Genomic DNA, 13,132 nt, shown 5'->3' with positions numbered 1-13,132 from the left:
AGTAAGAGATGGGACTTTGAAAAATGAAAAACACCTTTATTTTTAAACTCTTTCTTTAAAAACGTATTTGTAAAAGTTTACAGCATAAAAATAATCTCATGGCTATAAATGTGACATAGTACAAATCCTACAAATACAACTGTAAACCTAGAAAAGTGTTAACTCTTTGGTACCTTAGTCTGAACTCTGTTTTTCCCTTTGCCCTCATGCTGATTTTAACAGCATGGAGATAGGTGCTGCTGCTGTTCAGAAAGGCTGCAGAGGAACAGTGTGATGCCAGCAAGCCAGCACAGCAAGATGGGGAGAGGGCACACTTTGGGCAAGATTGGCAGTTCTGGTGCAATCAGCCCATGAAGGAGGAAACAACAGGAATGATGGGACACTGCAGGCCTCCCAGCACAAGCTGCCCTTCCTGCCTCCTCCCACCCCAGGCAAGAGTCCTCTCTCCAAAGTGCTGCTGGAGCAGCTCCCCTGCCTTTGCCAAAGCCAACCAGATCCACCTTGGCATTTCCCAGAGGCCTCAGGTCTCCAGGTGAAACATGGGAATCATGCTGGTAGCCCAGAAACCCGTGTGCTGGTCTATAAAAACTTATTCTTAGCAATATCTGGCCTGCTTTGGGCAGGTCCTGCAGATGCCATGGTGCCTCCACTGTTACACTCAGCATGCAGGCAGGGCTGGGATGTGCTGCAGGAATGACCTGTGTGGCCCTGGAGCTGCCCTGGCTGTTCTCTGCCTGGCAACCACCCGAGGCAAAGGATGCCAAAAGGGCCACCAAAGGGCAACCTCTGTGCTCTCCAAGGAGGAGCACAACCAGGCTGCATCCAGGCTCCCTGATGGTCCTGGAACCCGAGCTAGGCACTGAGCCCAGCCAGGGCTCCTCCTCGCACGTGTGTGTTGGAACAGGGGCTTTGTCTCCTTAGCACTCTGTGAAATCCCCTTCTCCAGATCTGCCAGCTCTGCACAGACCTTGGGCTTCCTCGCAGGCAAACCCTGAGTGCTCAGTGCCCTGTATTTGTGGTGCTGTCTCCCCACAGCCCGGAGCCCTGGCTGGGAAGAAAGAGAAGAGCTGCTTCTCACTTCTGGCTGACTTCCCCTGGCTGCACATCTGCACTGCGCTTCTGCCCCCATCCCCGTGGGACCCTGCCACAGCCCCCCTGGCAGGTGAACAGAGACAATTTAGTTACAAGTAAAGTCCACTGTGCTCTAGATTTCACACAACACAAACAAACACTAAACGTGACACTCGCGCTTAAGGAAATAACACACTCAAACTGAGAGGGACAAAAGGATTAAAACCTGTGCACACATCAGTCTGAGGAACACCTAAATGTGGAAAGAGACACCAGAGTGCTGCATTAGTTTCTCGATACACATATGAAATAGTGATTGGCAGTAGGATTATGCATATACTGGTTCTGATAACAATGTAACAGTTGTAGAGTAAAATATAACCTACAAATAAAAAGATATTGCACTAGAGATGGGCCCAAGCTGTGGCATGTGTTCCTTCATGGGGGGCTCAGTTTGGATCCACCTCTAAACCCAAAAACACACCCAAACAAAAATACTGATTATCAGAACAGAAAACCCAGTGGGACCAGTTCCCTTCAGAGTCTCACCGGAGAAATGATGGCTACAAAACTGATGGGCCCAGAACAGGCAAACCTTTCTCCTGGCCCTCACCTGCCAGGCCATGCAGGGACTGGAGCAGAGAGAGAGGGAGTGTGGGGCTGGATCTGTCATGCCCAGCTCTGCCAGGCCCTCTCTTGGAGGGATGCTTAGCAAAATATGTTGGCTTTGTCCAGCTGCCAGCTTGTCCCTGGCTGAGAAGGTCTGGTCACTGCAACTTGCTAAAGGTGCTGTGAAAGGTTGAGTAAGGACAGGAAAATACCACAAAGTGCAAGACTCAGCCCTTAAAATCACAGGCCAAGGGCAAATATTTGGTCATATTCCTCTGGAGTGCAGAATGTACCATTTTGCAAAGTCTGGCGCACCTACTTTGAGAAGGAATAGGGAGGTGAGAGTAGCATCTCAGCAACAGCCAGAACAGATTTTGATGCAAATAATAATTCCAGTAAATCTACAAAAGGGACAAATGCAATAGGCATTCAAATATAGCTAATGCCCAGCTAATAGGACAGGATACCTGAGCTCCCCCAGCAGGGAGATCTCCCCTTCCAGGACTGTGAAAACTATTTGATAGTGGGAAATTAGTAATTTAATTAGCAATTAAATCTGTACAAGATGAAGTTTAGAATAGGATTTTTGAAATAAGCAAATGGCCAAAGGGAAAGTGAGAAGGTGTTGGGAAATCTTTGGGCTGGAGGGAGGTAGTAAAAGTAGCTCTCTCAGATTGCTCTGGTTGCTAGAAGTATCTAATATTTTTATTAGTCAGTCCAGCCCAAAAATAACAGTTTGTTAACAAAATTTGCTGATGACCCAATGTCTGGAACAGCAGGGAGTAGCTTGGTTAGTAATGCTGGAAGTGTAGAAAGACGTAGGTGCCTAGATTGGTCAGAGGATGACTCCAAGCTCTCAGTATATTGTGGCTGGGAAAAAGCCAAAATTATCCAAAGCTACACCAGATAAGTTGAGACCAGCACAGGCCAGAACTGATAATGCCCTGTGTGAGGTGTAGGTTTGACGTCACCTGGAGTACTGGGTACTTCTGGTCACCTTTGGTAGAGAAGGGTGAATTAAAAATGGAGCTGGTGCAGACAGGGGCTGTTAGGATAATCTGATGTGCCATCCTCTGGGCTCAAGTTGCAGCGACACAGATCCTACCAAGCACCTTACATGTTTAAAAAAAAAAAAAATCAAGTGATCTGACCCAAAGGATCTCATAAATTACTGCTTCTCTGCAGTGAGGATTATTTAATGAACTGTGGCCATAGGAGATGGCTCCTTCATTACAAGCAGGAGAAAACAGAGGATGGAAAAACAGTTGTCATTCACAGTATGTTTCTTATGGATGGTGGGGAATCTGACCACATAGGCTGAAAATATCCTCTGCTGGCTGCCAATAAAAGTGCTATTTCTTATGTTCACATTTTACCAAGGACATCAGCCCACAAAACACCTACTCCTTCTTTAGCTGCATAAATGGCAGAACTGGAATGGTAGAAAACTTTAAACAGAAGCTGTTCTGCTGGGGATTTCTGACAGAAGTTCCATATTTTTTAAAAAAATATTAAATTCTCAGTGGCTCTGAGGTGGCAGAAGCCCAGTAAGATGCTGACTGAATTTCTGATTTTGTAAACCTGCCTGTGCAGTTCTTGTAGGATGCACAGAGAGATGTGCATGAGTAGGGCAATGAAGAGTTAATGGGAGCAGGGGACAAGCAGTGAACAGAGCTCTGTGTGAAGTGAAACTCATTTCAGAGAAAAACCTGCTGTCTTCTGTGGTGTCAGAGCTGTGGGTTTGGGGGTCCAGCTTTCATCTCTGCAGAGGTGGGGCTCACAACTGATTTCCAAAGCCTGGTGCTCCTCCTGCTTTGGGTCTGCTCATTCAGTGCCAACTGAGAGCACAAGAAGCCCCTGACCCATCTGTGAGAAGTGGGGAAGGAGGGCGGAAGCAGGGGGAGCCCATTTAGTTTACAAAACACTCACCAAGAGAAGGGAATCCTCTCCAATTCCTCTTGCCCTGCTTGGTTCCCTGTGACATTTCACAGCCCTGGCAGGCTGCAAGTGGCTCTGCCTGACCCCAGAAGGTGGCAGGGTGTGAGATACAGCTCAGCTGTGACCAAGGAGCTTCCCAGCCTCTCTCCCTCTCTTTCTTTGGAGCTATCCCTGGGTTGGTGTCCTGGTATCCTTATTTCTGCCCATAATCTTGCTGTGACTCAGGAGGGAAGGGTGAGCCCTCCCATTCTGAGAAGGGGTGTTTGGGTGAACAGTTTATCAAAGGTGAGCCTTTGCTTCCCAAAGATAAAGCACAAGGATTCTGCAGCTGGCGTGGTTATATGATTTCCCAGCAGATGAACTGGGTGTAGTGGCAGTAGATTAATGAATAACCATATTGCTTCCTTATACTGGCCCTGGCTAGTGGATTAATATATTTGTTCCCTTTAAATCTTCAATGGAGAATAATTAGCTTAGTGTCCACACAGACAACACGAACAACAGTGACTGCCCTCCTTGCTTCTATAACCAAGTCATTGTGAGGGCATTTGGAGCTCCTGGCATGTGCCTGGGGCTCCTGGTGCCACGCTGGGCACAGAAGGGTGTGACAGCCTGCAGGGGGATGCAGAGCTGTGCCCCAGAGCTGTGAACACCTGTAGCGCTTGTGATGCTCCATCCACCATGGAAGCACTGCCAAGAGAGGAAGATGGTAATTCTGTACCTCCCAGACACTGGCTGGCCTCTTCAGGCTTGGAGGAGAATCCAATGTACTCCTGACCTCCAGCAGCTGAAGGCTGGTGTTGCAGGTCCTCTACACCCCAGCAATGGGCTCCAGGTGGATGATCTGTCCCAGTGGCATTTCACAGAACCACAGTGTGGCTGGTGCTGAGACCATCAGAGAAGTGCTGGTGCAGAGGAGACGAAACTCTGTGCCATAGAGGAGAAAGAGGGTGGAGTGTCATCTTAGCAATGCAGAAAGTGGCCTCTCATGGAGATCCAACCATGTCTTCCACTTGAAAAGGTGTTGGTCTGTGAGATGTCTCCCTCCTGCAGTGGTTTGATCACTGAGGAGGATGTGGCAGTGATCTAGAGGGTGTCTGGCACTGAGCCACCTCTTTTTAAGGGGGAAGGGGATGACAGTGGGGAAAAGTCTTTAATTCCCCACCCAGCACTGGGAGACAGGAGGGAAGGAGGAATGCTGGGGCAGGTGGGGATGTCCTGATGTACAAGCACAAGCATGGCTCTCTGTGACATCTGGGTCAGCCCCCTCAGCTGGCCTCTCCATAGGGAGATGCAAAGTCAGCCCAGCTCTGACTACAGGAAACTCTCCTCCACTTCTTGGTGTCCTGTGGTTGGCTCCTGGCAGCCTGGTTGTGGGTCAGATTCCTGCTCCTCGTCCTGCTGGAGGCCCAGAGGGCTGTCACAGGATATTGTAGATGATGTGTTGGCCTCGTTCAACATAGAGCTGAAGGGAGACAAGAGGGAGAGAGAAATGAGTGTCTTGTCCCAGGTCTGTGGGTGAGAGAGGATTCCCAGAAACTGGGAAGGTGTTGAGTTCCCAGCAGCCTCACTCTATGTGAGTAGCTTCCCCCAGTGGAACAGACCATACCAGGAGGGTCTATCCAGCCCTCAAACACAACACATGGCTGGGTGGGTTCTACAGAACGTGGTTCCCTGCCTGCTCCCCTCCCTGTGAGTGGGGCTGCTTGTCCTCAGCTGTGCTGGCTGATGTGCAGGGATGTGACACTGTGCCCTATCTTAGCTCATGCCCCAGCTCCTCTGGTTCATCTCCACCCTTGTGGGCTCATGCAGGTCACAGCACCTCAGATGGGGTGACACTGCCCTCCTTCTCTCCCAGTATACCCACCCCTAGTCTGTGCCTCAACAGAGCATCCCCATTTTCTCCTGAGGTCCCCGTTTCAGATTTGGACAGCTGGGGCAAAGGACAATGCTCAGGAGTAATGTTCTTACCTGGCCCTGCTGATGGAGGCCTCCTGGGGGAGGTCAGAGCTCCCCTCAGGTTTGGGGTCGGGAAGGGGGATGATGTAGTCGTTCTCCCCCCCGTGCTGGTGCACGGCTGTGTAGAGGATGTGGCTGCTGGGGGAGCTGGCAGCCAGGCGGGCATTGTTCAGCACGGGAACCGCGGGTCTGGTGCGCACGACCGCGGGGTGGTCGCTCTTCATGAACTCCTCATCCACCTGCTGGTACCTCTGCTCCCACAGGAGGTGACCAAAGAAAGGGAGAGGTCTTGTGAGTGGGGACAATGCACTCATGTTGGGTTTCCTTGTCCTGCCTGCCAGGTTTTCCTAGAGGGGCTGGTATCTCCTAGCTGGGTTCAGCTGCTCTTACTCCAAGAAAGATAGGCCATGGACCTTTCCTAAGGGAGAGGTCAGTGGCACAACTTCACAGCTCCAAAATACCACACGGTTGGAGGCAGGATTTTGATCTGCTGCCAGTTCTGATTTCTGCAGTTGCTGAGTTACCAGCTGCCTGTCTGGCGATGCAGTTGTCTCAGCAATGTTCCTGGGATGCCCAAACCACCTTCACTGGCTGCTCCAACTACTGCAGCCTTGGTCACAGCAAAATCCTCCGCCATGATGAATGCCCACATGTCACAGTGTGTGTTCTCTGTTCTCTCACTCTTGATGAGGCTGCTGACTTGCACAACCTGACCAAAGACTCCTGAAGAAAGTCCAGACCAGACTAAAGACTGGTGTCCAAAGCCTGACTGAGGGCCCTCACCAAGGCACTGACGCCCTTCTGTCCCTCCAGCACAGGGTCCTTTGGACATACCTTCCTGTAGCAGTCCACCAGGAGGTTTCCCATAAGCACCACCAGCTGTGAGAAGGATGGCCTGATCTCAAACTTCTCCTCCCAGCACTTCTGCATGATGCTGTAGCTGCCAAGAGGGAAAGGAGAACATGAGTCAGCAGGTGAGGAAAACAGGTAGAAATGCTTCTGTGGCATGTAGAGCACATCCAGGGGAAACACATATTGACAGCACTTACATCTCATCAGAGGCATGGGTGGGTTTGGACATCCGATATCCACGTTTGATGGCGTTGTAGAACTGTTCATTCATGGGCAGCTCAGGGTATGGAGTCCCTCCTGGGGGTAAAGGGAGAGCAGGAATTAGGCTGCAGGATTGCCTGCCACCCTCCAGCCAACATGCATTTCACACCAAGGTTTTCTTATTTCTTTACCTTTCTTGTTTCATTTCACTTCCAAATGCAACGTGAGCATGGGGAAGAAGGAGACAGGGAATGAAGTGCTACTCTGACTGGCAAAGTAGGGACTTGGAGGTTAGAAATGCATTTTTGTTGTTTTAGAAGGGATCCTGCTAACATGTTATCAGAACTACAGACACCACCATGACCTCCAGGGCACTCACCTAGGGTGAATATCTCCCAAAGAAGAATCCCAAAAGACCACACATCGCTCAGGGTAGTGTAGAGGTTGTTGAAGATGCTCTCTGGAGCCATCCACTTAAGGGGCAAGAAGGTCTAAGAGAGAATCAAAAATGAAACAAGAAGAGAGTCAGCTCTACCCACAGCAGTTGTTTTAACAGATAAAAGCCTGACACCCAAATTACAAGCAAAGAAGAGCCTTCAGATCTGCCTGTGAGTCCAACACATCTGTTGACATCTGCTGTCAGTCAGTTCTGGGAGGGACCAGTTGCCTCTTTCTTTGTGCAGAACAGACCCAGCAGGCAGGAGGAAAGAATGGATGTGCTGTGTCCATTTCCATCCCAGCCTGCCATGATGAGTGCACACACGTCACAGTGTGTGTTCTCTGTTCTCTCACTCTCAATGAGGCCACTGACTTGCACAACCTGACCAAAGACTCCTGACTTTGGAAACCTGAGACCAGGCTGGAGGAGGCTAAGGGATGACCAGAAAAGAGCCATACAGCTTCTCTTCTGTTCTTTTTCACTCAGATAATAAAAATGAAAGCCTCACTTGTCCAGCTTGTATGCAGAACTGGCTGCTGCTCCTGGGATTTGCTTGCACAATGAATACCAAAATAATCTCCAGGAAGGATTGCAAAGGGGCTCAGTTTCATTTCCCATTTTGGACAGGAAACCAGCTATGTCAAGGCTGGACTGAAAACCCCAACCCTTCTGGGGGAGGGTCCCCCTGACCAGGCTCTGAGTACCTGTTTGACAGCACATGGGAGAAAGCATGAGAGAGCTTTGCAGATTCGATAAAGGTGGGGGTTTAAGGCACCTGTCTCCATTCTCAGCCTCAGTTTCTCTGGGAATTACATGGCCTGTTTTGCTTGGGATTGGAGATTCACAAATGCCTCAGGGCTGGAGTGGATAGGCTGTTGTTAAAATCACAGGGAAATGCTTTCTGGCAAAGCTCAATTACAGATTTATCCTCCCCTGCATTGAAAGATTGGAGACATCTCTCTGGAAGGTAGCTGCTTGCAAGAAAACACTTCTTCTTAACTTGTGGTCTAGTGGTTAGAGCAGAATCCTGTGAATCTCTTCCCAGAGTGGTCAGTGAGTCACTACAGCCCTACCAAGCTGCCTAACCTTGCCCTCTTCCTGCCTGAAGCTGAGGACCACACTCAGTGCTGGCAGGATGCAGCACTGCTGCTGTGATCAGGACAGTGTACAGGGGACAATCCCGAGTTTTGCTACTTCAGGTTCTTCTGTAAAGAGCCAGGAGATGGGGACAAGCAATTCTGCTACTTGACAGTGTGCAGAGCAAACAAAGTGAAGGATGGTTGGCTGTTGACATCATTTCCTGAGAGTCCTGCCCTGTCACCACCTCTGGGCACAGTGGTGGACAGGTGGCTCACAGGGGGACTATGTAGGGGGTGCCAGGCCCAGAGCCCTGGGAAGGAGCTTGCAAGGCTCACATTGGTACTCACACTGCCCTTGGAGATATAGTTGGAATCCCTCATGATGTCCCTCGCCAGGCCAAAGTCACAGATCTTCACCAGCTTCCCCTCACAGATGAGGACATTCCTGGCAGCCAGGTCACGGTGCACACACTGCAGGGGGACACAGAGCACTGTCACTGTGAGGAGCCTTCACACAGCCTGAGAACACAGCCCAGCTCCAGCACCAGCCCACGCCTGGGGCTGCAGGGACAGGAGGCACCTCACGCCATTTCAGGTGTCTCCTTCACCTCTGGGGACAATCACGGCTCCACCACCAGCAGAGCTAACAGCTTTTTGCTGTTTGCCTGGACTGCTTCCTCCGTGACAGCATCAGCCATGCAGATCCAGCAGGGGAACCTGACCAGCCCAGCAGAGAGGGGATTGCCAGGGCTGGACCCAGCGAGGGGACTTGGTGGGCTGGGAGGAGGGGGTGTCTCTATCTCTGTTTGGACAACCCAGCCCAGCAGCCTGAACACATCCGAGTTACACCAGCCTGGCTTGTGCCTCCTAGTCTGCCAGCATGATGGATGTTTTCTGTATGAGCAGCCCTGACATTTGCTGTGGGAGCACTGAGCATGCACTTCTAGGGATCAGACTGTCTGGCTGGGGGCACAGAGCCAGGAATTTCTCTCTGCATTGATGCCATTGACGCCTTCTGTTAGCTCTGCCCTGTGTGATGCTTCACACAATCCAACTATATTACTGCCTGCCCTGGGCTAAGCCAGACCTTAGGAAGCCCAGAGCCTAGACCTCCACAGTGGCTTAATTTCCACTGAACAAGCACTTCTGATGAGCGCTGGGGTGCTCAGAGCATGCAGTGCAATAAGGGTGTCTAGGAAAAGTAGTTGCTTGCTGCAGAGTGCCTTGTGCTTTAGCTCCCTGCAGGCTGTTTGGTCATCCCAGTAAACAGGGATGATATAATGCCACAGCTGTGCTGAACATGGCTCAGGAGGAGCAAGAGTCAGGGAATTTCAGGTCTGAAGCTCAGTGTGAGCCAGGGTTAGCTGTCACATGCAAATACAGTCATGCTGATCTCCAGGACTGTGTTTCCAAAGGGAAGTGGTCAGCAGCTCTTCAATTGCACAGCCACTTATCCCACAAGGAGTTTGGCACCGACAGAGGAACAGTGGGAGGAAGCCGACCGCAGGACATGGCAGAAAACACACTGCTGGCCACCACCACGACAGACCAGCCAGCATACGTACATTTTTGGAAGCCAGGAACTCCATCCCATTGGCCACCTGGAAGCTGAAGCCCACCAAGTCCATATAGCTGAGGAGTGGAGACTCATTTATCAGTGTCACCCGGTCTGTCCTTTCAGGAGCTGGAGGGCAAGCAGAGATGGATGTTGGTGTTATCAACATCAGAGATGGATGTTGGTGTCACCCAGCACACTGGTGAGCCTCCCAGTAGTGGAAGGACACACTGGGGAATGCTCTGCCTCCAGCAACAAAGGGACACATCTGGGAGCTCTCATTGTGAGGACATCTAGCACTGCTTCTGGACAAGTCCCAGAAGTGACCTTAGCAAGCAAAGGCATCCAGCACCCAAAGCACCTCTCCCTCCTGCTGTGGCCAGGCTGTTACCTGAGGGGGAGTAGCTGTCCAGCTCATAGGGGGTGCCATAGTTAGAGGACTCGATGTCAGCGTACTTGACTTCACCCTTCATGTCAGACATGGGCACATAGTCCAGGGAATCATCCTTGCTCATGTCCATGTAGCCCCCGTCACTCTCGACAGACATGGAGAGGTGGCTGTGGGGGGAAGAGAAGAGGCTGCTCAGGTCCAGAGGAGAGGAGGAGACATGAGGGCTGGGGGCAGTGATCTGTGAGTCTGAAATTCCCAAACCCTCAGCCCCAGCACCGAAATGTCCCACACAGCTGGCAAAGAAGCCCTGCATCATGGATGAAGTGGTGTGCAAATGGCAGAGTGCTTAGGAAGACCTCAGCTGCCTTCAGGCAGAAAGGGCAGGGGGGAGCTGTAACACTGCTCTATTTCACTGTTGTTTTGCTATGTTGGAAGGAAGTGCTGCTTTCTAACTTCCCAGGGGAACGTTTCTCTGCACTACTGTGCCTGCATCCCTTACAGCTGGCAAACAGATAAAGGACCATTTCCCTTTCCTTGTGACACCTCTTGTGCAATTGCCCTCCTTTAGCACTTCTCCCTTAGGCTCAGTAGCAACTCAACCTGCCCTGGAAATGCACAGCTGAGATCTCCAGTGGTTCAGACATGCTGGAAAACCCTGTGTCTCTGTACTCAGTGCATGGCTATGGTTATGCAAATAAAGTTAATGGTGCCAAGAAATATTCCCAACTGGCATGGAGCAGCTGGCATGTGTGCTAGCAAACTCAGGCTCTGTTTGCTAACTCCTCGCTGTCAGGAGCTGCTTGGAGGTCACTGGTTGGCACGTGGGCTGGTCTACGAAGGTAACAGAGGAGCCAGCTGTGTCCCAGTGCTGGGCCAGTGTTTATTTCACTGCTCTGGAGAAATGCAGGATCCTTCCTGAGAGTACCAGCTGTTGTAGTGTGTTTTTATGTTTTATAATGGTTCTGTCTTTGTATCCCCTTATTTTCCCCAAATGGTTTACCTCAGATTGTATCCCCTCCCTCTACCTGTGTAATCCCTTTCCTTTGCTGAGATCATCCCCAAATCCCCACCCTGGCTCTCTGTCAGTCACTCAGGATCCCATCCCCTCCATCTAGAACTTTCGGTCCAGGACATTGAGTGATTAGCCAGAAGCTGGGGTCAAACTCCCAGGTGTTACCCCATACGCTGTCCTAAATGTCCATTTCCCAGTAACCATCCCTTAATTTTTCTTATTGGTCAGTAAAACGTTATCTACTTTAGGTTTCCACTTCCCTTTAAATGTAACCTTGGCGCCTCTCCCGGGCCTCTCAGCAGGAGCCCCCTGAGGTTGTAGGGGCTCCCCGGAGCTCCTGAAATAAACCTTGGATTAACCTCTGCTAAGAGTCGATCCCTTCATCTCCCACCGTTGTTCCAGCATCTCCTTTGCTGCAGGCATCAGCCTGGCTGCCTTCCGTACCCCCAGGGACCAGCCTGGCTGCCTTTGGTACCCCCGGGGATGGGGATCAGCCTGGCTGCCTTCCGTACCCCCGGGGATCAGCCTGGCTGCCCTCTGTGCCCCCGGGGATGGGGACCAGCCTGGCTGCCTTCTGTACCCCCAGGGATCAGCCTGGATGCCTTTGGTACCCCCGGGGATGGGGATCAGCCCGGCTGCCCTCTGTGCCCCCGGGGATGGGGACCAGCCTGGCTGCCTTTGGTACCCCCGGGGCACAGGGGAGTGCCCCCCTCGCTGTCCACCGTGCCGGGGCTGGCCAGGGTTCCCTCAGTGGCATTCAGAGGGACTCAGTGGCACTCAGACAGACCAGCACACAGCCTCCCTCCGTGATGGGGCTAGGACGGGGCGGGCAGCAGGGAGGAGGAGAGAGCTGCTTTCCCGTACCTGTGCACAGGGTCCTCCTTGGGGGTGTTCCCGTAGAGCTCCGCCTCTCGCCGCGCCTTGTCCCCGCAGGCCTGCAGGAAGGTGTGCTTGTTGCGGTGCAGGTAATCCACCAGGTCCCCGTAGCGGCAGTACTCCGTGATGATGTAGATGGGTCCTGGTGGGACACAACACCGGCATCAGCCCTGCCTTGGCCATCCTGGCCGTGAATTTCACTGCACAAGGATATTACCAGACTGCAGGGTGTCAAGGCAGGGCCAAAGGGAAAAGCCACTTTTCTGGTACTGAGCATTTTTTGTCATTTGAAATTTGTGTTTGTGGAGGGAGGTGGAGGTTAAGACACACATGCCTTCCCAGTTTCAATCAGGTTGGAAGAAAGGTGTTCAGAGTCCCACATGGTTTTCTTAGGAGAAGGTTGAATCATTTGGAACCAGAAAACAGGAATTACTCTATCCAAGGACAGTTGTCCTCCTAAGCACAGCCCAGGGAATCAGAAACAGGGTGCTCAGGGCTCATCTACCTCCTTTGGTGCAGGCCCCCAGCAAGTTGACGATGTTGAGGTGAGGTCCCAGGTGGCTCATGATCTTCAGCTCGGACATGAGGGCTTGCTTCTCACTGCTGCGGGCTGTGGCTGTAGGGGAGAGCCAGTGTGAGCAGCAGGGCAAGGAGGGGAGAGTGTGGCACTGACTGGTCCTGTAGCTTTAGGGTGGGGAAAGGGGGAGAACTCACACTTGAGCATTTTGACTGCCACCTTCATGGTGGACCGGGAATGGCTCAGGCCATGGGCTGTTGCCTCCACCACACGACCAAAGGCACCGGAGCCGAGAGTGCGTCCTGCAAGGAAACAGCCAGGAGGAAAAGTTGGCAATGTTCTAGAGGAGAGGTGAGGAGAGGAGCCTGGAAAATACAGCTCCTTGTCTGAAACCACACCAGCATTGCTGCAGTCATCTTGGTGGGCATGGACAAGGCCATGAGCTATGGTGTTTGGGGTTGGGGCTAGTTTCCAGAACTGCCAGCTACAAGGTGGAATAGCCAGGAATAATATGGTGCTTAATGCCAAAGGGCCTCACACCATGGTCTTAGATGATCCCCCTGTTCCAGGACCACATCGTATCTCCAGGGATCTCTTGGATTCTGGGTTGGTCTCTTTTGGATTATCACCCCC

At 51.7% G+C, this 13,132-nt stretch overlaps 1 protein-coding gene across 1 annotated transcript in view; it reads right to left on the bottom strand.

Annotated features, from left to right (window-relative positions):
• Positions 1 to 15: 15 nt before the first annotated feature.
• The window catches only part of PDGFRB (platelet derived growth factor receptor beta), a 32,556-nt gene continuing 19,439 nt past the window's right edge, over positions 16 to 13,132 (bottom strand). The window contains exons 13-23 of the mRNA XM_066560147.1: positions 12,697 to 12,801; positions 12,488 to 12,598; positions 11,971 to 12,124; positions 10,095 to 10,261; positions 9,714 to 9,832; positions 8,497 to 8,619; positions 7,010 to 7,121; positions 6,627 to 6,726; positions 6,412 to 6,517; positions 5,590 to 5,828; positions 16 to 5,083 (exon numbers count right to left, since the gene is read on the bottom strand). Coding sequence (XP_066416244.1) covers positions 4,933 to 5,083; positions 5,590 to 5,828; positions 6,412 to 6,517; positions 6,627 to 6,726; positions 7,010 to 7,121; positions 8,497 to 8,619; positions 9,714 to 9,832; positions 10,095 to 10,261; positions 11,971 to 12,124; positions 12,488 to 12,598; positions 12,697 to 12,801 — 1,487 coding nt within the window. The 3' untranslated portion in view covers positions 16 to 4,932. The remainder of the gene's footprint in view (positions 5,084 to 5,589; positions 5,829 to 6,411; positions 6,518 to 6,626; positions 6,727 to 7,009; positions 7,122 to 8,496; positions 8,620 to 9,713; positions 9,833 to 10,094; positions 10,262 to 11,970; positions 12,125 to 12,487; positions 12,599 to 12,696; positions 12,802 to 13,132) is intronic.

Source organism: Molothrus aeneus, chromosome 15 (assembly GCF_037042795.1).
Source record: "Molothrus aeneus isolate 106 chromosome 15, BPBGC_Maene_1.0, whole genome shotgun sequence".
Classification (NCBI taxonomy): Eukaryota; Metazoa; Chordata; class Aves; order Passeriformes; family Icteridae; genus Molothrus; species Molothrus aeneus.
The sequence above is the reverse complement of the archived record's forward strand: the minus strand, read 5'-3'. Positions and strand labels throughout refer to the sequence as shown.